The following is a 25,682-nucleotide window of genomic DNA, read 5'->3' on the forward strand; positions in this document are numbered from 1 at the left end:
AAAATAGAAAACGGGAAATTAGCTGCGTTGCATTTCCGTCACTGAGCACATCTTGATCGTCGTCGAGCATGGGGTCATGGTCGTCTGCAGTAACGGCGAGCATGCGTGTAGCGTCTAATGCGCGTAGAATTACACGACCCCGAAGTGCACGACACCACAGTGTACTGGCTCAGCCTCGTCCCGTTCCCTCACAAACGCCAACGTCGGCAAAAACAGACCCATACGTCCTTCTCGCGCCGCACCTCGAACAGATGCGTACTTCCCTGCTCACTCTCCTTGGCAGTTCCCATCCTTCCCTTAATGCCATTGCTCAATACTACTTTCTCCACCCCTCCAAACAACTCCGGCCCCTCCTCGTCCTCCTTTTCGCGCGTGCAACAAACGGACTAGGCGCTGAATTCTCTCAAGTAAACTGGGCAGCGGACAATGCAAAGGCACACCAACAAGAGCTCGACGCGCCATTGACTCGGAAAGATATCCTATGCGACTGGAACCCCAGCATGCCAGATCACACCGCATCATTCGAGAGCGCGTTCGAACTGCGCATACCCCCCACCCAACCACCACCATATACCCCACAACCCCCACCCCTCCATCAAACTCATTCCCAGGCACTCACTCATACTTTACTTCCTACGCAGTTGCGCCTAGCACAGATCGTGGAGATGATACATGTTGCTTCTTTACTCCATGACGACGTCCTTGACAAGTCCCCCCTTCGTCGTGGTGCACCTAGTGCACCCGCTGCATTTGGCAATAAGCTAGCTGTCCTTGGTGGCGACTTTCTGCTAGGACGCGCCAGTGCTGCCCTGAGTCGGCTAGGGAGTCATGAAGTGGTAGAGCTCATCGCGAGTGTCATCGCTAATCTTGTGGAGGGTGAGATTTTGCAGATGAAAGGGAGTGGAACCGAAGCTGCCCCCCATCCTTCGTCGTCTGCGACTAGTTCAATTGACCTTAAGGACATTCATACTTCTCCTTCACCCTCATCCTCCGATAAATGGTCTATCTATCTTAAAAAAACTTATTTAAAAACGGCTTCTCTAATGGCTAAAGGCGCACGGGCTGCTGTTGTGCTAGGAGGATGTAGAGAAGGCGAGGTGTGGAAGGAAGTGGCCTATGCATACGGGAGGAACTTGGGTATTGCATTTCAGGTGTGTTCGCACAATTCTTCACGTGTCTGCTTGCGCTTTTGGCACTTCACTTTGTCACTGCACACGTTATTCCTCTTCGCTACTTCATCTCGTCTTGTCACATTGCAATCTATCCTCGTTCGTACTCATTCCTTGCCCAGCTCATAGACGACACTCTCGACTTTTCCTCCTCCACAGCCCAGCTCGGCAAACCCGGCTTTGCAGACCTACGCCTAGGACTCGCAACAGGACCCGCACTCTACGCAGCTGAGGAATTCCCAGAACTCGAAGCCATGATCGAGCGGCGGTTCGGTAAGGATGGTGATGTTGAGAGGGTGAGCATTGCTTCCCACCAACCACATTTGGACAAGCGCTGACTTTTATATTGCTTTCTTTGCGTGTAGGCCCTGACGTTGATCTCGTCTTCTAATGGTGTAGAGCGCACGCGTGAGCTAGCGCGCGTACATGCTGAGAAAGCACGGGAGGTGTTGACATTATTGCCTAAAAGCGAGGCGAGGGACGCTTTGGAGGCGTTGACGGAGGGTGTTGTGAAGAGGCGGTGGTGAGGCCTGTAGAATTCCCATATGTTGTGCCACGACGGGACCGGGCGTCATCCGTTTTTCAATCGATGATTAAGAATAACAACATATGTAGGTCGTCGGGAGGCATCATTAACATGCCGCAGGCTCTCTGTCGACTTTGCGTGATTGAGAGATATAATTTTATCGGACCTTATTACGATTAAATGAATCGTTAGCCTAGAACTTGAATATTATAGGCTCGTGACCATCGGACCTATAAAGCTGTGTATCCCAAAGGGCTATGATCGTAACTCTGACAATCTGAGGCTAAGGCATGGTACTTGAGTGAAATTCTATGCGGCTACAAATAATAAAATTTAAGACAATGGTTATGGCAAGGTTCAGTTATGAGACGGTTCAGGAATGACATGAAAATTTTAGGTGTGAAAAGGTTCAGAAATGCGGAGGATTGGGAGGAGACAGTTAATAAGGTTTCAGCACTTCACAGCAAGCTTTAGCTTATCTGCTCAGTGGCTTTACTCCCCTTTGCTCCCTATTTACTCCAAGGCAGTTAACTTTGAACTCCCCTATTATCACGAGGCTGACTCGAAGTATCTGCTCTTGCAGGAGCTGGAACCATCCGATTTCAGCTGCATTCCCTCATTCTACCCGCAACACACCATATTCACCTGTGGTGCACCTCGTTCTTCCTCTCCTACAGATAACAGAGCTTGTAAAAGTCATGGCCCTGTTGCTGATTGTGATCGCTGAGGTCATCATCGAATTCACCGCGCATGTCGACTGCTGTTCCGTATCCGCTCCCCGTAACGCCACAATATCCAGGGTCTGCGGTAATTGTTAAGGGTCACAATGGAGGGAACAAAAATGAGGACGTACGCAGGACAGCCGACAACGATTGCCACGACTGCTAAAATAGTATCGCCTTTTCCGAACCCGAGTGCTTTGTACATTGCTGGAGCAAACAAGGGAAATCCAAAGCCTGCCAGTGACCGCAAACAAGAGATAGCGGCAAGAGCTAAATGTGAAATATTTGAGATGGGTAGGTAACACGGGAACCAAATCTACCCACCAGAAGCGGCATGAAGCGTAAAGCAATCAACGATGTAGGTCTGGATACACTGGAAATTCAGAATGATGCCTGCTCCCACAAGCGCAATGCCCTGTCAAAACCATCAATAGATGAACAACGCTAGGAGAATCAAACCAACAATATCTGGAGCTATCCAATACGTATGAGCTTCAGATGTCCAGCCTACAATCAAGCACCCAATTGGAAGTAAGAGAGATCCGGGAACCATAGCAGCTGATGGTACACTGAATGAGTACTTAAGAAAAGAGGCGCTAGGACAATATGACGAACGCAATCTGAACTCCGGCTTTGCAACTCCACCGTTTTTACTCCTGAGATAAATGTAAACTTTGTCCATCGTTCTCGCATTTAATTGGGAGGCCGCTGACAATCCTATGCCAAGTGCAGCGTAATGAAGGCCGGAGATTCCTACCGACTGGTGGTATGTGCCCTGGAAGATCGATGGCATCGTCGTCAAAAATACTGAGACGATATAAGATCAATATGTATAGAAAATAAAATGCCTTACGATAAAGTGTTCCGTATAGATATGCCATGTAAACGCCGAGAAGCTGCACGATCGGCTCATGCGCAAAGAGTACAAAAGGGCGGCTGAGTGATTTGGCCATGATGGCCTGCCAACTATATACGCATCGTCCTCAGATAATATCTTATAGGGATTATAAAAGGACTCACGAACGATCTTGACCTTCGAAAACGGTACGGATTTCTCTGTACGGAGCTTTTTCGGCATCCATCGATCTGCGAATCTGCTCCGCCTTCCTTTCCAATAAGACGGGCGCGTAAGCTGGACAATTCGTAAGTATCAGCGGATCACGACCAGTCAATTCCTTACTCTCTTGAAGTGCAAACATTCCAATGATTTGAATGACTGCATCCACAATGCACGTAGACCAGAACTGTCAGAGAAATGAGAACAGTTCTCTATTGGCAGAAGCATTGCATACCACCCATCTCCAGGTCGAGTATTGAGCTACCCTGAGGAAATTTAGATGGTGTCATTGAACTTAAATAGCCACAAACCAGGCACCCGTGATAGGTCCCACGACAGGGCCCATTAGTGGAGCTAAGGAGTAAATGGCGACAGCTCTTCCTCGTTCATCTGGCTGCCAGCAATCCCCAAGAAATCCACCGCCAATCTGAAGAGGGAAGCCATTCAGAAGAGATACTTCCGACTTGAGGAAACTTCAACTTTACCGACAAAGGAGCGCTGCCTCCGAGGCCAGCAAGAAATCGGAAAACAAGAAGCTGGGATTCTGACTGTGCGAAACCACAGACGAGATTCCATACTATCATGTCAAAAATGAGAGTGAGATTATGGGTTGGCTTGTAAATGTCACACACCAAGATACCATAGATTTGCCAATTGCAAAACGCGTGACCGTCCGTAAATCTCACTCAATGGACCCAGAAATAACGGCCCCATGGCTATTATTGGTTAGTGGGGTGTCTAGCATCCGCCAAATTGGCTTACCGTATGCAAGCACGAAGATCGATGTTGTGAGTGCAAGCATAACATCATTGTCGATCCCGAAGGTAGAAGCCACTTGGCCAGTAGCAGGTGCAATCATAGAGGACGAAACTGGACTGATAAAAGTAAATGATGATATAATGATTGTAGCAGCCCATTTGCGTCTATAGCTCCAACTGTACAAGAACTATAAGCCCAACAGCCATGCTACTCTGCTAACGCAACGCACTTTTTAGGATTTTGAGGGTCATCTGGGCCGTCCCAGTCAACGATCAAAACATCTGCATTGTTTGTTGTCGCAAGCAGCTCGCCATCGCCAGTGTTATACGACTTCTGAGAATGTCTTTGTTCTGGAATATGATGGACTGATTTTGGCGCGTGATCACCTTGTAAGGTTGGTGCGGGAGACACCGCGCCTAGTGTCCCTTCCACATCACTCACGGACGCAGACATTTGGTTTGTGGTGGACATTCGCATCTGCGATTGACACCCACATAGTCCTTTCCTACTTATAAGTCGTCTGACAACCGGTTACTGTCACCATTACAAAGGCGACCAGAATTGAGTAAACAGGCCTATGTCATTACTGTGGTGCTTACCTCGAAACAACTTTAGAGTCCTGAGACCCTGTGCTTGACACATTTTAGTTTACTGTAATTTGGTCACCGGCCGCACCGTCGGCCGATAGTCATGTACATAAACTCAATAAGGCGACAAGAGTGACAGAAAGCGATAAGGGCTAAACTTTACAACAAACCGACAAGATGAGTCTCGGCTTCCCAATCTTTGACCCCTCGAATGGTTCCACGTGATAGTGAGCAGTTGCGGGACCTAGAAGGCTAAAAAGGGTACTTACTGGTCCCGAGTTTACATATAGCCGGTAATGTTTATTTTTTATTTGTCAGCTTGACAAAAAAAACGACAGACCTTGTTCAAACAAATAATATTGCACGTCCTCCTCTACATGACCGAGATTCATGGACGTGGTAGTCGACCACTTGAAGAAAGAAGAAGGGTACACGGTCGCATGTGAGCACACCCGTGACACGCAGTACTATAACGGAGCGGTGAAACTCACGGAACTTGCTCGTCGCTCGATTGCACCTGATAATTCTCCGATTTCACAGCACACTCGTCATGAACTAAGTCACAACTCACACCATTATCCTCTCCGGAATGCGGAGAATAGGGAATTAGTCCATTCCCGTAGGAAGAAGCGATGCCGGAACTATTTTGGTGTTGAAAAGTACACAACGGGGCCACAGAACCGTTCCGTATGGGAGAGCATGTGTGCGATTGGAGCGCCCATTGTCACACTGTCAGGAGGCCGAACTTAGGGGACACATGTATCACAATCAACTGTCTACCTATTGCCGTGTGGTCGCTGGATGTCACGGAGGAGCGAGCGAACTTGAAGCAAAGGTCAAATCCTTCCTCTTCATTAACATTGCTGCTTGAGATTATACGGATAGCCATTGAGCTCGTAGCCACAGTGGAAGACACCGATAAGGGATAATTTCTACGTAGCAGCCGTAGATATCGGTATAATGCGAATTAGTTTGAATGTGGAATGCGACGAGAAAGAAACTACTTTAGTACTTACATAACGGGACGCCCCATGCAACCCCATTAATACTGGACATAGCCGAATTCCTGAGTGGTTGGTCATCACAGGTGTCAGTTTACTGTCTTGATGGTCACCAACGACATTACAACATTACAGAGGAACGAGCATACCGAAGGCAGTTATGATACACCGAGGAGTAGGAGGCGAGCAGAACAGGACCAGCTTTTACTACCGGTGATGCCACTTTATGCTCGGATCATCAGACAGTGGGCCCGTAAGGCGGGCTCGGCGTTATGAAGATTCCTGTGTTCTTTGAGTCGTACACCTAATCTTACGGAGCTTGGTTGCGTTTGGCGTCCAATCCTGGGTTCCGCTTTGTAACAAGCATCACATCCTGACACTAGACTCGTAACCAGTCTGACTATGCGTCAATTATTGACGTAGTCATGTCCAAAAATTTCACTGGTTCAAACGTTCACCGGCTCACCGAGTCCCAACCCTGACTCGGACTCGGACGGATAGCGATGTGGCTCGTGCATGGTACGTAAACCACAGTCGGTTTCCCCTTTTCCTCTACCTACGCTTGGCCCTCAGGAACTCGTGACGAACATGTCAATCATCGCCAATGCCACTTGTCAGATTTTACTTTGTGCCTGAGCTAGCGCTTTCCCAGTGGCTTATGTGTTACCTTCTTTCCTGTCTGGATTAGCTGGTTTGCGACACCACGCATTCTCCTTGGACGAGTCGAACTTTTACCTTGTCACGCCCCAGAGCTCCTGCCAAACATGTTCACGGGTTATAATTCACAATGTCGCGTGTAGACAAGGACCATTCAGGCCTCAGGGCGACTGATACAGTAGGGGGGGTGTATATCGATTGTGATAAAATTCCATGCTACGATAGCACGGTATAGAAGATGAAATCAACGATATCATCCTAGAGCTTCTACTTTTGTCGTGCCGCAGTCGTCGTATCATTATAGTAATACCAAGAAACAGAACTTAAAGTTCCGAACGCACGATTCAGTAAGTGTCACCCGGAAATGATTTCTTCAGGGTCGAGACAAGTTAGTTCTGATGCGCCCTTCTTTTCCCAGTGAAACGTGCACATGCAGAACAAGGGTATCCTCGCTATCAATATCCCGCAAGCCGCCGTAGCCTAATGGTACGACTTACCCATGTCACATTATCGACGCTTCACTCATGAGTACTAGTAGTGACACTGTATGAGTCTCCACATTGGAAGAATTTCAAACTAAAATTTACTTGCAGGATCGAGGCGCTAGGGTTTGATTTCCTATGAGATACTCAGGGGCACATGCCATTCTGCAGTACTGGTGGATATTTATGCCAGAGTATTCAGCATCCTCATACATTAGCAGACCTATAACATAACAACCGTATGTCTCTTCGTTCGCTGTTGGAGCTTGGGCTCTCGAAAGCTTCAACCATATATTCCATGCCTGTTCGGCAAACTCCCGTGACCAAACAGAGCACGCGAGGAGTGCTCTCTCCACTGCTTCGCCCAAAGGTTCTGCTGACGCGGACGGAAGAAGGTTTGGTGAGCTGGGACCAGAAAGCGAGTCGCAACAAGGATGCTCGAAGCGCAATCACCCAGAAAGATGATCAAGCAAAATTTGAAAGACTTTCTGACGTCAAAGTTTGCTTCGTTCGCTCAAGGGCAGGCCTGGAGGATTTTGGGAAAAGTCTTCAAGAACCAGGCATGCTCGAGAACAAATAGCGTCTAGAAGGTCCTGTAGGTCTGCTTTTGGCCAGGCGTCGTTTGCCTGTACAATCAGTGAGTCTCTCCCATAACCAAGTATGAAATGTTGCGCACTTGAATCTGAACATGTAAACTGCCCTTCATGGTCCATATGTGGATTATTCTGCCAATTTGTTCAGACACACCCAATGAACAGACTTGAAAAACTTCTTACGGAGTTAAAGACGTTAGTCTGACTGAAAACAACACAGACTCCAGCTCAATGACCGGCTCAGCGGTATGCCTCCCTTTCCATGATAACGGAAGTCGCCGCTCCATAGGGCCAACGTTGTTGATAGAACTCTCGAAGTTTGGTCTTTCTGACAGAGCATCTGGTTGATATGCCCTTGCAGCCTGGACGTGCGGCATACAGGGATGCGTAGCAAACCTAGCGTATTTTTGCTCTATGGCTTGGGTAAGTTGCAGGAGCTGCCTTCTGGGCGATACTATGGGCGATACTTCAGCCATCGAAATCTGGATCGGTATATGCGAGCGGGAAGAGATGAAATGCGTTTTCGTATCGTAGGGCAGTTTCAGGTGCGGAATCAGCGAGATACTGAAATTTCGTCAGTAGATTTACATCTCTCTGTGTTGTGGGTACTCACGCAGAGGAGTTGCCTGGAAAGTGGTAGGCATCCCACACGGATGGTGGAAGTTGGTTGCGGGCGAGCAGCACCATGCAATATGCAGCTTCAAACAGATGAGACATCGAGCAACCGGTGATCCGTGTTTTGTTGACTAGCCTACGCGTTAATGTCGGATCGAGAACTCGCTCCAGTCTACATGTCTTTCCGACGGCACTTTGTGACATTCGAAACGGACGCACAGTCAAAGGTATCTACATTAACTGGTCGGAATGGGAGTAGGAGATAAGCATGTCAAAAACATACCGTGTGGACCGCTTCGGAGTCTGACAATTGCTTCAGGAGCTCGATACCTGCGATATCCCAATCTTCACGAGGACCACCTGTGGCACCAACAGGACCAAGGGGCAGGTTGTGCCATTCTGTCCCCCACAGTAAGTTCTCAGCAGGTTCGATGACATCATTCGTCATCCATTGGAGCATGAGTGCAAAGGCATTGAGCGTCGGGCCACCGTCCATGATGGCATGCGGACCATGAAAATAGAGGCCGTGTTTGTTATTGTTGCCCAAGAGAAGATAGCAACGAAACCAGATGGGACTTGCGTTCTGGGGCTGGTAAGGGAGTCGACGTTGACTAGTTGCTTCGACGAAAGCATCAACGTTCGGATCGTGTTGCACGATGCAAAAGGCATCGTTTGTCCAGCGCGTGAGCTCCGATAGACCTTGTACAGGCGCATATACCCATGATCTCGGAATGGGACCGGAAACGTCACCCACTATATTGGTTGCAATGATTGGACACGAAAAGCTACGTATGTGTTCCCTGTGAGGATACGCCATGCACAGGATGAGGCAAAAACTATTACCGAAGCCTAGCGAAGGCATTGCGAGCGCGTTGTTTCACCTCGTCCGCAGCATATAGGCTCCGAAATGTGAAGCCGACACATGCGTCGGTCATACTGAAGAAAGAGTGAGCATATGTTGGCAATAAATGACTTTGATTGGGCTACCCATCAAGTAGAACGCTAGTTCGGTCATCAAATAGCTCAGATCCTAGCAACGGCCTTTGCACAAGAAAGTCAGAATAAGGGGATATGGTATTTCAAACGGCAAATACCTGGTGTAGAGCGGGGTTTTGCGACCAGATATGCGCATCCATGTCGGTTCTGGATAATGAGGGGCGTTCATTGCGGCGATGGAACCTTGAGTGTGCGTTGACGCTTGGCTTTAAATAAAGCCGCCCATTTGCATAGCGCAGCACTGAAACCTTCATAATTTAATATTTCCAAGAGCTGTGGCGCTGATCGGAATGCAAGATATGATCCAGTTACCACGCGTAATTGAACGTGAACGGTATGTATTTGATCAACGTTCAGCAACAAAGATCATGACAAGCCCAGGGGTGCACTTGCAAGGAACGAAACGTTGAATAACGACCAGTCGCAGTGACGAACGGCATCGCCAGCATGCTTGGCATTTCTCGGCTCATATCAGGCCTGTGCGGGCTAGCCTGCTATAGATTTGCTATTGATAGTGTCTCAGTTTCGAATGACCTGCCTAGATGTCAATAGACAATATTCAGAAGATCGATATCTTCAATATTGATACAATTCGGCCCGTCGTATCCCTTATATCCAAAGGACGCATGGCTTGGTGCGAGACCCGGAACCTCGAGGCTTTCAGTCAACTCGAAGCGGATCATCATGGAACCGAGACAAAGCCATCAAGTACAAACAATAGCCAAACAATCCTTAGCTACCGCGACCATGTCCGAGTTCGCAGACAAAGCCGAGTTTATAAAATGTATGAATTCAAAATACTCTTTCAACCAAAATCTTCACTAACCCACCTGTCCAACTGGCCAGCAAAACTCCAAGAACGCGAAGAGTTCGTTCGTGAGTCTTGGGTGAAAGCCATGGAAGCCCGACTTGTACGCGACGAGCTCGTGAAATGTCATCGGCTTGAGGGTGTTAACCACCTGGAGAACTGCAGATGGCTCTCGGACAAATATATTTCAATGCTCAAAGAAAACAAGGTATGTGTTATGCACACGTTCTCACTGATACCACTGAGCGGACGTTGGTAATAGGTCAAGGGCTACAAAAAGATTGATTTCTAGATTGTCGTAGTGCTTCTTAGAATGACCACTCGAATTACACAGCGGCATTAATCGATGTTTAAGTGGGTGTCCGCGGTGTTGCACTGGTAACCATTCCGCGCCCGATAACGCATCGCTACTCAGGAAACACGGAAGACTGAGAATGGTCAAATTGTGAGGGAGAGGAAGAATTATATTCCCACAAAGTCTCTCGCGGCTCTGATCTGCCTCTTCTAGCAATGCCCAGACTCTCAGCATGCAAAGCAGATTCAAGATGCAGACGAGTAATTGACGACCGATGTCGAGGAAGGGCCCAGAACATGATACTTCCACCGATGTTAACATCCGGGACACTTCCATATCACATATGCTGCACGTGAATCATCACCTGTATAAGTTATCCGATAGGATGCAAAGATGGTCAAGTAGTTGACAATTATTTTGCTCTGCCCATCATTACTTCTTTCCCTTCCTCGTCCTCTTCCCCTCTGTGCCGTTTGCCTCACTGCTCGATTCCTCGCTGACCGCAACGCTGTCGGGCTTTGTCTTCTTTCCCTTTGTCTTCTTGAGGTGGTGCTCAGGAATCCACTCCTCTTGGTAGCCACTCGAACCACTCGCGGTCACTGGGCCAATAGGTGCGCTGACCTGGGTTGGACGTTTGCGTTTCGGCTTCTGCGAAGGAACATATGCATTGTATGCTGTATATGTCACACCCGCGAATGCGGCGAAAACTATGAGGTAGGTGGAAAAGCTGTTGACGAACGCAAGGTTAGAGAGCACCAAACGAGGTGACTTGAAACAATTGCTCGTACAGTTTGAGATCTAGCCAGGATGGTTCAGGCTCAACAATCGTCACCACTGAGTCGTAAGCTGTCACACGGTATTTGTCGTCCTGAAAGATGCGTTTATAAGTATGACAGTAGTGAGTTTCAAGCACTTACATCAACGGTGTGCTCTAGCCAGATGTTGAGTCTCAAGTCTCCCGGCTAGTTCATGTTGAGTCAAAGTGTAATGAAGAATAATTGGGTGGTCATACCTTGAATCTGGAACGAAACTCGTCAGCACAGATACATTTACAAAGAATTTAAGGGAACTCACTCAGAGTAGAAAGAGTAAGGTATTTGTAGTTTTGAACCCTCGAGCAGGGGGATATCATACGCCAGTGAAGACGTCTGACGACACAAATGTTAGACAACTCAGAAGTAAGCATAACACGATACCGACAAACATTTTTTATGAGAGTTCCAGTCTCGGAATGATGGAACGACCCCGCAACCGACTGTAAGGTCACATTCTTGTCAGACTTGTTCTCAACCAGAAGCAAAATCTGGTTCCGCTCTCCGTTCACCACGTCTGTTATGCTATGTGTCAAACTTTGCGAACTAGAGTGAGAAGCAGTACCAGCACGTACGGCCAAATGGGTTGCTCTCGGGGAAAGTGGTTTCAATGACTATCTCAGGATCATCCAGAGCTATACAACGAATATGCTTTCATTATTCGGTGGAAAAGTGAACAAACTCACAAGCAGAAACTCCCAGTGCCATCAACACGGTGGCAAGGCTCAGACTACGCGCAATGTAAATTGAGGGGCGCATATTAGATGAAGCAAAGTAAACGAAAGCAAGATGCACAAAATGTAAATGGTGGAACGGTCTAGTCAGTTTCGAAGAAGACGTTGAACACGTTACGTCTCCTAGACTCTAGGGCAGGTTTCTCACGTTCACATGCATGCAGAAACCATGATCTTGCTCAGCCACTGGGTAAACATGCATCACCGGAGGCAAGACGAACGTGCAGCATCATTGCATGGCAACTATTAGTACTCGGCACTGATATGTAGCCTGAGATCTGTAGCAGGTTACTGTCACGGATTTAAGGTTTTGGAACGGTCAATGTTCTCCCCATCGATTCAACTGACGCAGAGCATCAAGTTCTACAAGCAATTCACTTGCCCACCAGACCATAGCTCGGGATTAAGGAGAAAATGGCTTCCATGGGGTATGTCCACCAAATCTCGTGATATGGATCTGCGCTCAACTTTTACCGCTGAACTTGCCAAACATTTAAGGACCTTGTCGAGGCCCGGCGTCCGGGAGCCGCCTTTGACTGCCGGCACGAGTACACATGTGTTCTCCTGCTCTGTGGATCCGACTGTGACATGGGCGAGTCATGGCATACGCCATGCCCATCCAGCCGTGCCTCTTACTCCCGAGATACCATCTGCCCTCCAGCTGGCGGTTAGGCCGTAGCCAGCATCTGCACATATCGACCTTCTGACATTCCTATTATATATACTAGTAAGCCGCATGTCGCCTATATCCTTGAGGAAATGGTTTGCGCCTCTTCTCGGACGGCTCTTGCATAGGCGAGGGAACGTTGGTCGGGTAAGCTGAAGAAACCAGTGTCTAGTTTGGAAACATAATCACTCCTTTATGTTCAATCTAGACACTGGTTTCTTCATCAGATATTTGAAGGACATAGCATGAAGCTGTAATTGTTGTTCCTATGACCCTGCATCGCCCTTGTCGGCGCAGTGCACACCATACCGTGTTTCCACTGCGATCAGCTCTTGTTGTGCTCGGGAGTGCATTAATATACGTAAGTATTATTTGCGGCTGCTCAATAAAAACTGGTGCAAATGCAATTTCACAGGAGAATGATGGGTCACAAGAGATGAATGAGTGGGGACCAATTCACTGGTGGTGGTGTTGAAAGTATAGGCATGCTTTCATAGGACGGAGCACGTAGGGGCTTATCAATTCGGTACAAATGCTTCCAGTCCGCTGTGAGTAGAGTGGCTCCCAGGCGGACTAAGGTACGTCATACGGTCCGACCACGTGTTTGATAGAACCGTCACGATTGGCCATGTAACCGTGTACTCTGATGAAAAGTCCACCTTGAAAGATGATGGCGGCCTGTCGACTCAACAGCGGACCGCTCCATTGGTGCATTGGGCACGGCAGGTGCTTGTGAATATACACACTCGACACGGCGACACGTAAGTTCAGCATCGTACTTGACACGTACATACTTGAGTCGCTCGTGAAAACTCGATTCAGTAGGTACAGCCAAAGTGATAGGACTGCAGCTATGCGGCTGACGTGTGACCGACCAAAATGCGCAAAAGTATTACATGGATGCCTGCTTTCAGAGACAAAAGCTTTTAGCCTTCTCAAAGCCCCTGCCAGGTAAAGGTGGCGTGTGATAACGACCTTGGTCACTGCAGTGTACATTTTGCAACCGGACGCCGGCAACTGGACGCGGCTGTAGGGCATTTCACACTTACGGAATGTTACATCCGCTCGCGAAAAACCGATACCTGTGTTAGAAGACAAGGGAACAGCCTGCCCTTGATGAATTGCGTCCTAGTCATCGCTTATAAAGTGAGTAGCATCAGGATCGAGAAACACCATAGTAACACCGCCTGCTTGAATTGTATGCGGTAGTTTGGACTCAGCAGTGTCGCATCAAAGTGATGAAATGCTCGATATCATTGTCCACTTGTGGACTACAAGTAGACGCTGACAAGAAATCCACCAACTGCTATCATTGTCATTGTAGCGTCGAAGAGACGGCATAGTTGATTGCCTCGGACCAAGCAGCGAACAAAGAGAAGTTGTAAACACGGTCTTTGTTTCTATTATCACCTTCTTGTCACAGGGGCTCTGTTTCAAGGCCTATTGAAACTAAGATACATTAGCAAGATCTCAGGTAGTCAGCCCTCGAGCCTCACTTAATAGCCGCATCAACAACAGGGCCGGAGCTCCACAAGCTCACCGCGCGGATCCAATCATCATCAGATGGTCGACCATAGCCATGGTCCCACCATCACAATGGGCAGGAGGTAGCGTGGCCATCCGCCTCCATACGACGACTTGTCACCAATCAGGGTTGATTCGAGTAAGCGACAGGACAGTGCGACTAAAGCTGACTGCGTCAGGGACGGGGAGGAGAGCCCACAGTAAAGGTCACCAACCTGCAACTACTCACGCGCAGGACCCACGCTGAAATAACTGCATCGGCACGATCGCCGCTGTAGCAATTGCCAAATCAGGGACCAGTAGCCAATGGACGGCCGACAATCATTAATCAATTGATCAATGCAAGGAATGCCTGCATCGTCGTATTCCCCGTCAAATATCCTGCTCCACAGGATTTTCTTCACGAACTCCGACCGAGCGAGGTGGAAGTAGCATGTTACATGTGTAGCAGGACGCCGCGTGCAAATGAGTAGGACATAAGATACTGCTTGACGGAAGCGGTAGAGAACAATTATTGCACTTGTTAGACACACTTGATTGGAACCTGATGGTAAAAACGAAAAGAGAGAAACCAGGGAATTAAACAGGTAGGAATGAGAGTGGGTGTGAGGCTTGTACATGACCAAGATGGATTATCATAATAACAATTCCAATGTGTGTGAGTGAGTGTTGTGAGGGTGAGATGACAGCGGCGGAGTGTATACCGGCAGGCAGGATGTTGGTCGGAGTGCGTGATCAAGTCAAGGAAGTTCTACAGCGTGGATATAGATAAAGGGCTACAACTCTTCGGGAATGTTAAAAGAAAAGTACGGATGGTGCAATGCGTCTCGAACGGTAATTCGCTGTGCTGGGTCAAAGGCAAGTAATCGCCGCACAAGATCCACAAATTGTTTGTTGATCTGGTCCGTCGGAGGTATTACGTCCTGTGAGGTGAGGAGTCGTTAGGAGAAGCCCGGCCAGTCCACAACTGGTCGTCCTACCTGAAGAGGTCGGGTAGCTCGCACGTCCTTCTTGCTCTGCCGCGAAGCCTTCGGCTTCGGCCAGTCCAGCCGTGCACCGTCCTTGAAGAACTCGGGCTTAGCCCGCGCTCCGAGACGGGCGAACCGATCAGGCATTTTACCCATGACCATCTCCATCATTGCGAGATGCTCCAGGTTGTCATGCGTCTGATACAAAGCGACACCAGTGTAGAATTCAACCAAAATGCACCCTAATGAGTAGGCGTCACACGGGTATGACCACCCTAAACCTAGAATGAAATGAAATGTAAATATGTGTCGGAGAAAAATTGAAGAGGATCCCACTTACCAAGAATAATCTCAGGCGCACGATAGTGCCGCGTGGAGACGACGGTTGAGTGATACTCTTCCTCAAAGATTGCTGATCCAAAATCTATAAGACGAATATCTGTTGAAGAGAGCATTCTTTTCGTCCGTGTTGGTGCGTTACGCTGACAAAGCAGGTAAGTTATGGAACTCTGACACATCGGTCACATCAAATCGTACCTTGCCAGGTACAGATACCACAGTCAGTCGGTAATCGTTGCGTACAAGCAAGATATTTTCCGGTTTAAGATCCGTATGAATCAAGTGAAGGTCATGCAAGACTGACGCAACATGAGAACTCTAAGACGAAACAAAGGATACGAAGCACTTACAAGCTACGCTGCCAAGCAATTGCCTGGCGAACGACTGTATATGGTTTCGCGGGAATGGCGCAAATTCATTTTCCTTCAAAAAATCGTATACACACATGCCAAGTAATTCTGACACCAGGCAAATATGGTTTCGATGGTCGAACCAATGCAACAGATGAATACATTTGCTGAAAGATACGTTTAAAACGAGTAGATAGTTCGTTGTCGATACGCACTGGACGTTTGATGGATCGCGCTCCTTCAATTTCTGGAGGACGCGAATCTCGATCTTGCTGGCATCGCGATACTTCGGGATAGCGCGGATAATCTTGATCGCTACCCGGTTCTGGTTATGGATATCAACCGCTTCTACAACCTTGCCAAAGGTTCCTTGCCCCAAGAGACGAACAGTACGATCTAGAAGAGAGAAGTTTCATCAGTTGAAAAGATATGATCGGGGTAAGAGGGTGACTCACATCGATTATAAATAATGTCATCTGGGACAATAATGTAATGGCCCTCCTTATCATCACAAGGAATGTTGCCATTGACAGTCTGTGAGTGAAACGTGAGTATGCACTGGAAGCGATTCTGTAGAACGAACGATGATTACGTACATCAGCCGTGGCAGCCCCGCTGCCGCTGGCCCACGATTTGGTCGACGCCACGGGTTGCTGCTGGTGTAGTGGAGCGGCTGTCTTCTTTGTGACGATTGGACGGGAGTCATCAGCAGGCTCCCGTCTCCTCTTCTTAGGCGCTGGCGCCACGATCGCTGCGGACGAAGTGCTCGCTGAAAGGGTCTGTGCCTCGGCAGCAGCACGGGCCCTTGTCCGTATTGGGGCGGAATACACTGGAGATTGATATGAGGTCGAAAAGACGTTTGTATGGGTTGTTGCGGGCGATATTGTAGAAGGAGGAGGAGTATCTTCAATGACTATGACTTCACGGACCCTGCCTTCTTCGTCGACCTCTTGAACTTCGCTGTAGCTCACAGTATATTGATGTGCACGCTTCCTCTTGCGAGAAGTAACTGGAGGAGTGGGCATGACTATGGAATTTGGGAGGGCTCTTGTACTATTGAGAGTGAGAGATTGTGGAAGATATTGAGGCAACATTGGAGCAAGCTGACGATGCAGAGCTGTCTGCATCGTCAAAAGTGATGCTGTAGCCGTGATGGCAATGGTAGAAGGCGAACAAGGGACGTTAAGGGAAGGATATTGAAAGCCAGCGTAGGAGCTGAACGGTGGACCACTTTGAGAGAATGTAACGCAGGATGAAATGGTAGTTGTTGTGGTTTATTTATCACGAAGTTATAAAGTTGGTTTAGCCACTCGCTGATAGCCACAAACCACGTTAAACCAGCGCACGGACAGCTGTGGTTTGTCGAACGCTTAAAACTGAGCCGGGGCCCTCTAGGGAACCTTCTGCCAGAATTCTGCTATAGGGCTTCCTGTGGCCGCCGGTATACTCAGAACCCGACGGCATTCTGCGATATCATTCGAGGCCATGAGCTAGCTCAGAATCCAACATGGAACTATTTCGGAGTCCTATCGTGGCCTGTTGTGCAGGGCCTGATATATATATCTTGTTTCACCAACCAAACCCCTCAAGCTGTGTCATTATCATATGTATGGGCAAATTTATATCCCATTTCTTGTTTTTAGGTCCACGTTTGTCCCGCTTATGATCACTACCTTTACCAATTTCCCTTCTGTTGCTACCGACCGACCGTATCATGGGCCATCAGCCTAGAGCCGCTCCGATGACGTTCACGGCATGACTGCTGCTCCAAGCCTTTCTCCCCGCGAGTGCTCCGTCTGAGCCTCGATCGAGTGACTGACAACGGTGAGTACTACATTTCATTCCATCACCATCAGATGGGCGTTGCACGGGTGAAGGGGTGCCGATTGGCATATGAAGGATCCGAAATAACTAGCATGTCATCGTGGCATTACACAATGAATCCAAGCAGTGTGATCATGGGCTTTGCAATCAAGGAACCTTATTCGAGACGCCAGCGACCTTACACGGTAAAGGAAATACTAGATTTGGATCATGTTCATAAATATTTATCATAAACTATACCAAAAATGGCCATGAAATGGGCTTAGATTTACCCATTTTACTAAGAAACGTGACCATAATTTATTGACTACTCGTCACGCGCATGTGTCACAGAAGGCCGTCGCTCGCTGTGGACGACGTCGACTGCGAGTCAATCCCCCTTTGTTACCCCTCAGCTCATCGTTGCTTTCGGCGACGCAAATGCAATTATGCGGAGTCTTCCGTTTCCAGTAGCTGCCACATTCGACCATGAAGTACCAAGTGAACATGGAACACCGTTCAGCCCTGCTAGTGATATTCCTATTGATCCTGCACTCGCCGGGCCACTACCCATCGACCCAGCTATCATGGGCAACGAAGCCGTTCAGTTAAATGTTTCGCAGCAGGTAAGTTATGCTTGATGATTGAATATGTCATACCGCGCAGGCGCCAAACGCGTCGCGTGTTGTAATTAGAACTCTTTGCAAGACGGCTCATATACTTGCAATTAGGGTCCACCCGTGCACATTCCAGAGGATTTTATTCCACCTCACCCTCGACACTACTCTCAGGAGCCTTCACAATATGACCAAGGTCCCCGTGGCGATCCATTTGCGCCCCAACCTGTGCCTTATCTACATATTCAAGAAGAAGTCGTTCCGCCACCCATCAAGCCACCAAAGAGAAAGCGAAAACCCCGGCGAGAACCCGAGTGCGGGTTTTGTCAGGGGGATGACAAGAGGAACAAGGAGGCTGAACCCGAGGTCATGGTCACTTGTGTAGAATGCGGTCGCAGTGGTATGTGTAGTCACCCACAAAATTGAAATTTTGACAAAACTTACAACTAGGTCATCCGAGCTGCTTGCAACTTGGCGCTATAGCAGACACTATTCGTTCATATCCTTGGAAGTGCACCGAATGTAAAACTTGCGAAATTTGTCAAGAAAAAGGCGATGATGTGAGTAAGCCCCCTTAACTGTTAGAAATTGCTCATGTTCATAACAACACAGGAGAGAATACTACTGTGCGACTTTTGTGATCGAGGTGTGTTCTATACGTCATCTGTATCTTGGACAATGACTAAGTTACCAAATCAATCAGGGTGGCATATGGATTGTATGCAGCCTCCCCTGGAAGAAACGCCTCCCGGAACATGGCACTGCCCAATGTGCCACCAATCTCTCTTTCCTTTAGAATCCGACGTTGCATCCACCACAAATTCCGATCCCCAAGATAGAGACGAGGCAACTGCCGAGCCTGAAGTGGATGTTGAAGTTGACGATGGTGATGACGATTCGTCTGAAGACTCTTCGGACTCTGAATCTGCATCCGATGATACCAATACTGTGCAAGCACCGACACCACGCCAGCGACCCAGCCAGCGAATAAAGAAGCCGCCAAAGCGTAGAATTGAACAGCCAACCCCACGGCCTCTCAAACGCATCCGCCTGCGCTCGCCTGCGGCACACCCGCTCGTCGTACGTCTGCGAATCCCTCCAAAGGGTAAGGGCAAAGAGCGAGAAGAAGACCCCGACAGAAATATCTTCGAGGACTTCCTCAACCCTGCTGATAGGGACATGTCAAAAACAGGGATCACAGACTTTGACAGAGCACGATTTGATAAAAGTTGTCTGGCGGCTGAGGTTTTCTCTTGTCCTCTCGTGCTCATGAACAATGAGCTAACTCCTTTACACAGGAAAAACTTGCACCACCTCAATCAGCACCATCAATTGACACACCTGATCCTCCAATAGCTGGTCCTTCGTCTCGTCCCCTACGGTCTCACGCTCTCCAACACATAACAATACCTTCCTCAATACCAGCTCGCTCGCCAGTACCTTCCACACCTGGTGCGATTCCGCACACACCTTCCACCATCCCTGCTACCCCGTCGGGTTTCCCAACGCCTCCCTCCACGTTACGCATCCGGATCATCCGCTTCGGGAAGTATGATATCCACCCGTGGTACGATGCCCCCTTTCCGGAAGAGTTCTCAAATATCCCGGATGGACGACTGTGGTTCTGTGAATTTTGCCTCAAATATATGAGAAGTGGCTTTGCTTTTGGTAGACATAGCGTGAGTTAGGCCCATCACATGGGGGTATATGTGAGTACTGACTACTTCGCAGATGAAATGCAAAACACGACATCCACCAGGCGACGAGATTTATCGCGATGGTGCCATGTCTATTTTCGAAGTAGACGGACGCAAGAACAAGATATACTGCCAGAATCTTTGCTTGTTGTCGAAGATGTTCCTAGATCACAAGTCACTCTTCTATGACGTCGAACCATTTTTGTTCTACGTTATTACAGAAACTGACGATATGGGCGCACGTTTTGTTGGGTACTTCAGTAAAGAGAAGTGTTCTCCGAAGGACTACAACGTCAGTTGTATCATGGCGTTGCCTGTGAGGCAGAGACAAGGATGGGGGAATTTCTTGATCGATTTCAGTGAGCACTCGTAACATAAGGTCACATCGATACAAGTTGACATTTGACTTTAGGTTATCTTCTCTCCAAGAAGGAACAACGCGCGGGATCACCCGAGAAGCCACTCTCAGGGCTTGGTCAACTGGGGTACAAGAACTATTGGACCCTCGCACTCATGCGATACCTTCATACATCACCGGAAAACCCAACCCTTGAAGGTATGTTTCTAAGCTTCCTCAAATATCGAGCGCGTTGACATTCATCATCGACAGCTATCAGCAAGGGCACATCTATGACCATCGAAGATATTTATAATACCCTTCACGACCAGGGAATGATCTCTGTGCAATCTGTTACACCGCCTATGAGACCTACACCAGGGCAAGCTATCAAGTTCCCACGAGGGCGCAAGAACGGCATTGCGCGGCGTCACCTTCAGCGGCAGAGCACGCTAAACAAGGAGGAGGAGGCCGGAAGTAAGGCCAACACACCCTTTGTCCCCCCTACGCGGTATCAGATTACCTGGGATCCTGAGAAGGTGCAACACTACCTTGGGGCGTGGGAGAAGAAGGGATACATGAAGCTGAAACCGGAACGGTTGAAATGGACGCCGTTTGTGCTGGCACGGACAAAAGCTGGCGGGGAAGTTTTGCAAGCGGAGCTGGGTGCCGGCATGGGTGCTCTAAACGGCGTTGCGGAAACACCAATCCCAGTCACTGATCAGGTGGACAATCAGACGCCGGCCCCTGGTTCTGCCGAACCCTCCGTCAGCGTATCTGAGGCAGCGCCTACAGACACTCATCATGTCGTAGACACTCCTGCAGCGCGTCTGTTTGATGACCTCATAACCGAAAACCCTGAAACTCCTGTGACAAAGAAGCAATTGCGGAGTCGCGTTAAAGGAGGCGAAGTGCCTCGGTCCGTCTTCTCGCGAACGCAGTCGAGTCGTAACACGATCACGCGCACTGCCCTCCAACGACACACACGTTCTGTATCGGCTCGCCCTATTACTGGCATCGACGGTGCGGTCAACAATGCTGCCCCTCAAACTGATGAGCTGGCAGAACAATCGAGTCCTGATATTCCTGCCAAACGGCGACGAGGACGGGCACGGATAAAGCCACCGGATGATGCGTTATCAGCGGTATCTGAGTCTGGGAGGATGACTGTTTCACCGTCACCATCAAGACCCCTGACTCGAGTCAAACGCAGGAGGATAGAATCGCCTGTGTCAGAAACCCCTTCAGAGCGTGTGGAAGGCCGTGCTGAGCTGCCTGATGGTCCTACTCACTCCAACGGTCACATTAACCCCGTCAGTGAGGTCGGTCAGGAGGAAGATGTCTCTCATCATTCATCCGGATCATCTGGTTCTGTCAATAATGGCGCTCAATCTCCTCGAGTGGAGACGACCTCGTCTATGTCAGAACTAGATACACGATCCTCACTTGCTCAGTCGCAACCACCGGATCCCGAGATTAAGTCGGAGGAAGCGGATACGCCTCTCACCGGCATAACCAGTCGACACAGCGTACCAAGCGACGACACCTTGTTCGTTGTGGAGACTGCAAACGGGGTAGGGAGCAAGGACTCTGGGGGCTCTGATATTATCGGAGCCGTGCACTCACCCACTTCTCAAACTACCTGGAGGGAAAGTGCTGGTCAAGACTCAGTGCCCATTTGTTCCGCTCCAACATTATCCAACGATCTCGATCAATATTCTGATCTGGACGCGGAGGGAGAGCCGGACGACGAGGTTGAATGAAAAGTTATCTAAATTCTGGTCACTACTGCTACTATATCATGATCTCTAGTACTTCGTATTGCTACATACATTGTCTGTACCTTACTTACTTTTGTCGGAATCAATCGGAAGAATGTGAACTAGAACTGCTTGACACGACCTAACCTGGTCCACCCAGGCGAACTGGTACATGGTGATTTGTTGTGTGACCGGGTTTGTTTGGCGGCGACTTTAGAACCAAACAGCCCGCCTTTTCTCAAGCCGAGCCACAACACACGTACGAGCGGTTCACGCTGGTTCATTGTGGTTCACAGCCTGGCCTATGGAATATGGAAACCAACAAGTGAGTGCTAATCTCGTAATGTCCAGACTCCACACCCCCTTCCGCTTGCGGTCACCGATGTGCGAGATGTCAATAACAATGCTTGTACCTGCAGTAGCGACCCAAGCATGGCTTTTGGCCATCTTCAACGAGACCCAAACCTGCAGACTAATGTCAGCAATGTCTCGGTACGCTGTATATTGCTTCGAAGAAGCCTTAAGCCACTGATATCATATCGACTTCAATGAATGATATGTAGAGTTTGAATCAAGCGCTGGGCTCGCATCTTAACCCTACCATCAACGGGCGTCCCCAATTCCATGACGGCGGAGCATATAGGCTTTCTGATTCACCGCCGACAATTTTGGATCAAGCTTCACGATCTACCCAACCGATAGGTGGTCCTTCTCATTCTTCACCCATTCACGAGTTTTCGGTACTCCCAACCAACGAAACTCAAACTACCAGTGGGCCCAAACGTAAGCAGACTGACGGCTTGGCTCCCAGTGGTAGTTCACAATCAGGCAAAAGACGGAGAGAAGGGGAGGACATAAATGACCCCTTTGACACCGATGGTGCGCACGGTTCTAAACACTGGACTGACGACGAGAAGACAAAATTGTTTAACTGGCTCATGGGTGTTGGGGAAGATAACCACTGGAGTGCACTTCGGGCTACAAAGAACTCGTGTCTTCGCGAGGTGTGTATTCACTTGAGATGGTGCACTAATGTGTGACTTACTCGGCGATAGTGTGCCATTGAGGTATTTGGTGGCAAGAAGACTTATCAGGCGCTAAAAGGATGTTATGAACGAAATTTCAATTTATTTAAACAGATCTATGCATTCGAAAGTTTTCACGCGCAACTGGGGAATGGTCCTGTCAGCTTGACGAATGAAGCAGACAGGTTGCGAGAATATGAACGGCGATTACAAATTGCTCGCAAAGGCGGTTGCGACGTTGGCAATGTGGGTGTCAAGACGATTGACCATTGGCATAGGTCAGGCTGGTATACTTTGTTCCACAGAAGGTGAGTCGCCTTTCTCTTGATTGCAGGATGCTCTAAGATAGCCTGACTAGATGGAATGGTGATCCCGCCACTACTAGTACACGACCCGCAAACCGCCAAAATAACGTCCCAGGGGCGACCAATTCCCACGGCGGCGAAGATGACGATGACGATTCATTAGAAGCAACGGAACCAATTCCAATTCTTCAACCTCAAATTCAACCTCAGAGCACACTATCTCAACCTCAAGTTCAACAAGTTCATTCACAAGCGCGCCCTCCTACCTTCGTTTTCACATCACAACCCTCCATTGCAAATAAGACTAATACCAACGAGCTTCCGATACAGGAAGCAGGACCATCAAATACCCCAAGTCGAGCCGTCTTCCCAAACGTACCGTCGCCAAGCAGTGATACGTCTGTTATCAATTTTACTTTACCACAAAACATGATGGCTGCATGCTTGCAGCTTTTGCAAGCGCAGGTTCAGCACAGCAAACTCAAGCTAGAGTATCTTAGGAGACGGGAGGAAAGGGAAGAAAGAGACAGTACTGCTCGCAAAGATGCCGAGCGTGCAAGACTGGAAAGAGAAGCCGCCGAGTGGGAGCACACAAAAGAGACAGCTAATGTCAAGCACAGAGCCCAACTTGCAACAGATGTATTGGCGAATCCGGTGGTAGACGGATCTGTGCGCCAGGCTGCGGCCGATTATCTTAAAAGACTATTTGCTTCGGACTGATTCGGACGTATGGACAACAAGTACTATATAATACTGGATTGTGAAGTGGTTCGCCACCATATCACAGACCATTGATTGTGGGTCATTTCTTGTCAGTAAGTAGTTTATCGTTTTATCGAATTCATATTTACATGGTTGTGTTGTAGCTGAGTGTTGTTTCATCATGAAGCCAGCTACATAATTTTGATCCAATATAAAGGTGTGTCTAAGGAATTGTTCGCTGGCAAATATTGTTAGCATTACGACTAGCAGATGCTCAACCATATCCGATAGCAAGATCTAGGCAGTATCCGGCTAGTATGCATACTCTGACGCATGTACCGGTGAAGCTATGTTCCCTCAATGATCACTGGGTGAGTGGATCTCTGACTACAAGCAAGAAAACTCCCACAAGCGCTCGGCCATCGAACCTTCAGAGACGATCAGCAAAGAGAACTTGATCAAACATCTAGATGACGACTGGTGGGTTCCGGATCCGGTCCATTCTTGTCGGATTTTGCGCCATGTACAGAACCTTTTCCATCAGTCAGTGCTATGCTGGCGGAAAACATCTTCTCTAAGAAGTACAGAGGATGAGACGCATCCACTCAACCGGTGATGTTAGCCACGATCCACCTGTCGAAATCAAACGTAAGACGGAGGATGCCGCTATCGGATGGAGCACAGACAGGCTGAACAACGGATTTTTGATAGCGTCAATGCGATCATCCGCGAGAACGAATGCTGATTTCAAGGAACGCACCTCATCACCATTGAACGGGTCTAACATGTATTCAATTGAACTACCTTTTTTACAGCTTACAATTTCGAAACAGCTGTGTCCTACTCAAACGGCCGAACGTTGTCCTGCTTGTCCCCGCATTACAAGAAGCTGTCGATTGATAATGTCCTCAGCAAGCCAAGCTGTACTATCATAATTATTACCCGCGACAGTCAGTTTGTTCTCAGGTCTCAGAAGTTAGATGGGTCATCATGCCCATGATATGGGTGCATAGGCAAGTCGTTACCTGCCGGGATGTGACACTGACTCTGTTTTGTTCTCTGGAGTTAGATGTCATGTGCCACGGACTTGTATGGACCTGTGAAACCCTGCGTTGCTGTCGAATACGTATCAACATAGCTTAATATATGATGCCACATTGGCCGCGTGCGTCCCGCTGGAATCCCTTGATCAACAAGTTTCAACTTGGGCCCTCCATTATCTGAGCCATTATGCCCCAGCGCTTCCCACTGTGACGTATCTCCGTATCTACCCAATAAACAGTATAGCCGTCGCTTCCCACAGCCGTTGGAATACAAATGTACTAAAGGGATAGATTTTGGCCTTTCATAACTGTCAACTCAATCTGTGATCATGATATCTGGTGTAGCTATCTGCTTAGTTGCATTTATTGCCTACATAGTTTGGCGTAACACACAGCGGTATACTTTGAAAGACATCCGTGGGCCTGCTTCGCACTCATTCTGGCTAGGTGACACTCAATCTTCTTTTCAAACTGTGGACATGCCTCATATACATCTACAGGAAGCGATAAAGTACTTCGAAGGGCTAAACAGGTGGGGGACCTGGAATTTCAATGGGCTCGCCAATACGGTCCAACTTGGATGGTTAAAGGATGTTTAGGGGTAATGTCACTAACTGTGTGTTCGGGATTTCCCTTTTGCACACCTCTTGCTAGTCGATGCATCTTATTGAATGGCAGGTCTAATAATTAAACATGTATTCAGTTCAACTACCCTTTTTACAGCTTACAGTT

General features: G+C 48.5%; 8 protein-coding genes across 8 annotated transcripts; 3 read left to right on the forward strand and 5 right to left on the reverse strand.

Annotated features, from left to right (window-relative positions):
• Positions 1–26: 26 nt before the first annotated feature.
• HD556DRAFT_1420542 (terpenoid synthase) lies at positions 27–1,926 on the forward strand. Its single transcript, XM_041304464.1, has 3 exons — positions 27–1,151; positions 1,292–1,465; positions 1,535–1,926. The coding sequence occupies exons 1-3, from the start codon at positions 69–71 to the stop codon at positions 1,694–1,696; spliced, it is 1,419 nt and encodes a 472-aa protein (XP_041153176.1). The 5' UTR covers positions 27–68; the 3' UTR covers positions 1,697–1,926.
• Positions 1,927–2,436: 510 nt separating this feature from the next.
• On the reverse strand, positions 2,437–4,686 carry HD556DRAFT_1249470 (MFS polyamine transporter; the record flags this gene model as incomplete). The annotated part of the gene is made up of 14 exons (XM_041298847.1): positions 2,437–2,497; positions 2,549–2,687; positions 2,742–2,832; positions 2,881–2,975; positions 3,033–3,224; positions 3,271–3,383; positions 3,438–3,549; positions 3,598–3,661; positions 3,710–3,740; positions 3,786–3,901; positions 3,960–4,051; positions 4,107–4,190; positions 4,237–4,409; positions 4,463–4,686. The coding sequence occupies 14 exons, from the start codon at positions 4,684–4,686 to the stop codon at positions 2,437–2,439; spliced, it is 1,587 nt and encodes a 528-aa protein (XP_041153177.1).
• A 441-nt stretch (positions 4,687–5,127) lies between these two features.
• HD556DRAFT_1314051 (uncharacterized protein) lies at positions 5,128–6,339 on the reverse strand (the record flags this gene model as incomplete). Its single annotated transcript, XM_041300881.1, has 7 exons — positions 5,128–5,138; positions 5,161–5,230; positions 5,392–5,461; positions 5,601–5,643; positions 5,837–5,886; positions 5,971–6,043; positions 6,288–6,339. The coding sequence occupies 7 exons, from the start codon at positions 6,337–6,339 to the stop codon at positions 5,128–5,130; spliced, it is 369 nt and encodes a 122-aa protein (XP_041153178.1).
• A 1,393-nt stretch (positions 6,340–7,732) lies between these two features.
• Positions 7,733–8,985, reverse strand: HD556DRAFT_1249457 (uncharacterized protein; the record flags this gene model as incomplete). The annotated part of the gene is made up of 3 exons (XM_041298846.1): positions 7,733–8,117; positions 8,167–8,399; positions 8,452–8,985. 3 exons carry the CDS (start codon positions 8,983–8,985, stop codon positions 7,733–7,735), a joined length of 1,152 nt encoding a protein of 383 aa, XP_041153179.1.
• Positions 8,986–9,911: 926 nt separating this feature from the next.
• HD556DRAFT_1450456 (NADH-ubiquinone oxidoreductase 12 kDa subunit) lies at positions 9,912–10,264 on the forward strand (the record flags this gene model as incomplete). Its single annotated transcript, XM_041307766.1, has 3 exons — positions 9,912–9,948; positions 10,011–10,180; positions 10,235–10,264. 3 exons carry the CDS (start codon positions 9,912–9,914, stop codon positions 10,262–10,264), a joined length of 237 nt encoding a protein of 78 aa, XP_041153180.1.
• Positions 10,265–10,611: 347 nt separating this feature from the next.
• HD556DRAFT_1420643 (uncharacterized protein) lies at positions 10,612–11,940 on the reverse strand. The gene is made up of 8 exons (XM_041304465.1): positions 11,766–11,940; positions 11,655–11,714; positions 11,472–11,596; positions 11,342–11,415; positions 11,280–11,286; positions 11,185–11,229; positions 11,056–11,135; positions 10,612–10,994 (listed from the first exon to the last, which is right to left on the reverse strand). Exons 1-8 carry the CDS (start codon positions 11,836–11,838, stop codon positions 10,700–10,702), a joined length of 759 nt encoding a protein of 252 aa, XP_041153181.1. The 5' UTR covers positions 11,839–11,940; the 3' UTR covers positions 10,612–10,699.
• Positions 11,941–14,780: 2,840 nt separating this feature from the next.
• Positions 14,781–16,686, reverse strand: HD556DRAFT_1249386 (kinase-like domain-containing protein; the record flags this gene model as incomplete). Its single annotated transcript, XM_041298841.1, has 8 exons — positions 14,781–14,927; positions 14,985–15,253; positions 15,313–15,454; positions 15,510–15,610; positions 15,662–15,828; positions 15,877–16,057; positions 16,117–16,195; positions 16,258–16,686. 8 exons carry the CDS (start codon positions 16,684–16,686, stop codon positions 14,781–14,783), a joined length of 1,515 nt encoding a protein of 504 aa, XP_041153182.1.
• A 1,227-nt stretch (positions 16,687–17,913) lies between these two features.
• Positions 17,914–23,925, forward strand: HD556DRAFT_1249395 (uncharacterized protein; the record flags this gene model as incomplete). The annotated part of the gene is made up of 13 exons (XM_041298843.1): positions 17,914–18,090; positions 18,196–18,481; positions 18,785–19,326; positions 19,380–19,760; positions 19,813–20,137; positions 20,191–20,334; positions 20,389–21,785; positions 22,093–22,250; positions 22,298–22,367; positions 22,439–22,879; positions 22,931–23,208; positions 23,259–23,436; positions 23,509–23,925. The coding sequence occupies 13 exons, from the start codon at positions 17,914–17,916 to the stop codon at positions 23,923–23,925; spliced, it is 4,794 nt and encodes a 1,597-aa protein (XP_041153183.1).
• Between the last annotated feature and the right edge of the window lie 1,757 nt (positions 23,926–25,682).

Source organism: Suillus plorans (genome assembly GCF_016647745.1).
Source record: "Suillus plorans strain S12 chromosome Unknown HD556scaffold_105, whole genome shotgun sequence".
NCBI lineage: Eukaryota > Fungi > Basidiomycota > Agaricomycetes > Boletales > Suillaceae > Suillus > Suillus plorans.

What these genes read in the sequence shown, in the direction of transcription:
- HD556DRAFT_1420542 (XM_041304464.1), top strand. Translation starts at nt 69, where the DNA reads ATGGGGTCATGGTCGTCTGCAGTAACGGCGAGCATGCGTGTAGCGTCT. An exon ending in ACTTGGGTATTGCATTTCAG is followed by an intron (nt 1,152 to 1,291) that starts GTGTGTTCGCAC and finishes TTCCTTGCCCAG; the next exon opens with CTCATAGACGACACTCTCGA. An exon ending in AGGATGGTGATGTTGAGAGG is followed by an intron (nt 1,466 to 1,534) that starts GTGAGCATTGCT and finishes CTTTGCGTGTAG; the next exon opens with GCCCTGACGTTGATCTCGTC.
- HD556DRAFT_1420643 (XM_041304465.1), bottom strand. Translation starts at nt 11,838, where the DNA reads ATGCGCCCCTCAATTTACATTGCGCGTAGTCTGAGCCTTGCCACCGTG. An exon ending in CTGGAACTCTCATAAAAAAT is followed by an intron (nt 11,416 to 11,471) that starts GTTTGTCGGTAT and finishes TTGTGTCGTCAG; the next exon opens with ACGTCTTCACTGGCGTATGA. An exon ending in GGCTAGAGCACACCGTTGAT is followed by an intron (nt 11,136 to 11,184) that starts GTAAGTGCTTGA and finishes CGCATCTTTCAG; the next exon opens with GACGACAAATACCGTGTGAC.